The 2,158-nt window shown below is 39.0% G+C and overlaps 1 protein-coding gene across 1 annotated transcript; it reads left to right on the top strand.

Moving 5' to 3' along the window:
* Nucleotides 1-972: 972 nt before the first annotated feature.
* On the top strand, nucleotides 973-1,765 carry LOC6561800 (transmembrane emp24 domain-containing protein 5). The gene has a single exon (XM_001988476.3). It carries the CDS (start codon nucleotides 973-975, stop codon nucleotides 1,705-1,707), a length of 735 nt encoding a protein of 244 aa, XP_001988512.1. The 3' UTR covers nucleotides 1,708-1,765.
* The last annotated feature ends 393 nt before the right edge of the window (nucleotides 1,766-2,158 follow it).

The following is a 2,158-nucleotide window of genomic DNA, read 5'->3' as shown; positions in this document are numbered from 1 at the left end:
AAGGTAACTAGATGCGAGTGTGTGTGCGTGTGTGTGTGTGTGTGTGTGTGTGTGTGTGCATGCCTATTTGCTTAGTTTCTTTGGAAAACAGCGCCATTTGCTGGCGTTCGTCGTCATCACCAACAGTTTTGCACGAAAAAATGAAAGCACGGCGCCCACTTTGGCATGCCCACGCACGAGACATGAGACTGCCACGGTGTGGCAATGTGGCAAGAGCAACAGCAAGAACAGCAGCGGCAGCAGCCCTGCATAAATTTCCATTACCGTTGACAAATATTTACACATCGACCTCAATTCATATTCCTTTTGATGCAGTTGCTTTTAGTTGCTGCTGCTGCAGCTGCTGCAGCAGAGCAGACTGTATCTATAGGGTAGCAGTGCAACTTTATCCTATTTATACCCTGTACCTCTCGCAGAAAATGTTTTGAAGCAAGTATTAAATAGTTATATTTATTTTGTATGTTTTCATATTAACATTTTTTAGATTTTTAACATTAACGTATTCCAACTTTTAACATATTTAACATGCTGAGATTATCTTCTCGTACTCATTATGAGAAATATTGTTTTAATATAAACTAGATATTTATATAAAATAAAAATTAGCGTAGCATTAACTGATTTCATTTTGAGAAATCATATTTCTTCCTGCTTGAAAATTAATATATAGAATTAATTTTATCCTCTTTACTGAAAGTAACAAGTTATACAAAAATAGCATTTCATAGGGTATCTATTCGTTGAACACACTCAACTAACACACTTTTACTAGCTTACGTGGAGGAGGACAGTAACTGCCAGCAGCCACTGTGCGCAACCAGTTATTACTTGAGAGCCGCTGAATCTGAGTAGGCGTTGCCATAAGGAGAGAGAGAAATAAATACAGAATAAAAAGGAAGCAGTTAGACGAATTCTACATTTGTAAAAGCGATTTTTACGTTATTATATTGAAAAGAGAAAAATCGTCATAAAATGTTCCAAATTGCAAAATATTGCATTCGTTTTTGGCTGCTGCCACTGCTGCTGCTGCTGTTGACGATGCCACCTGGCGGCAACTCAGAGGTATTTCGCCATCGTTTGACAGTCTTTGCAGAAGCAGCTCGCATGGAATGCTTTCATCAACCAGTCGCAGCCACTGAGACCATAATATTGGAATATCAGGTGATTGACGGTGGGCAAGGGGAGGCTCACATTAATTTCATACTGATGGATCCACATCGCAGATTGCTCGTCACGGATCACAAACAGAGCAATAGCAAGCATCGTATGGATGCCAATGAGACGGGCATTTATAAATTGTGTTTCGATAATACCATCAGCACCTTCAATCAGAAGACTGTCACCTTCTATTTGGAGATTGCGGCTGGCAATCAGGAGGAACTGGATCGTCAGGCGTTGATCAAGGAGATGACCACAGATTATCATTTTGATCGCAGCTACACGCATATGCACGACTATGTCGGCAAGATCAATCTGAATATGATGAGATCGAGACAGACTCAGGACTATATACGCACCCTTGAGGCCAGGGATCGCAAGCTGGCCGAATCCAACTTTGCTTTGGTCAATATCTGGTCCAGTGTTCAGTTGGTTGCCATGATATTTGTGGGTCTGCTGCAGGTTTTTATGCTGCGCAGCATTTTCAACCCTGAGGGAAAGTTCAACAAGTTGTGGAATAAATTGCAAAATCGAAATGTTTTTCGATAAGCATATGTGAATAAGCCCAATTGAATTGAGCGAGTATTAAAAAAAACTGAAGTAGGAATTGGTTCACATTTTTTGTTTATTGACGAAAATTACTGATTGATTGATTGTTGTAGGACGAGTGGCTTACAGCACTTGACGTGACGTGAAGTTTTAACGTTTATTTAAAAAAATTGGCTAGACTTGAACTCATGCAATATATTAAAGAGTTATAAATATGTATTGGATACTGAATTGAGATTCATATAATAAAATAAACAACAATTTCAATTAAATTGAATGTAACGAAACGGAGGCAGAACAAACATTGTATTAAAAACTTGACACACTCTTTTGCACTATTAGTGGAAGACTTGTTGTAAGCAGCTTACAGCTTTTTAAAGCTCTCCCACTCACTTGACAACTTAAACTTTGGTGTTAGCTGCCTCAATCTGTCACTGTTACAGTCAATAGG

Source organism: Drosophila grimshawi, unplaced genomic scaffold (genome assembly GCF_018153295.1).
Source record: "Drosophila grimshawi isolate 15287-2541.00 unplaced genomic scaffold, ASM1815329v1 contig_1377, whole genome shotgun sequence".
NCBI lineage: Eukaryota > Metazoa > Arthropoda > Insecta > Diptera > Drosophilidae > Drosophila > Drosophila grimshawi.
Note: the sequence above shows the minus strand (reverse complement) of the source record. Positions and strands in the feature narration are given on the sequence as shown.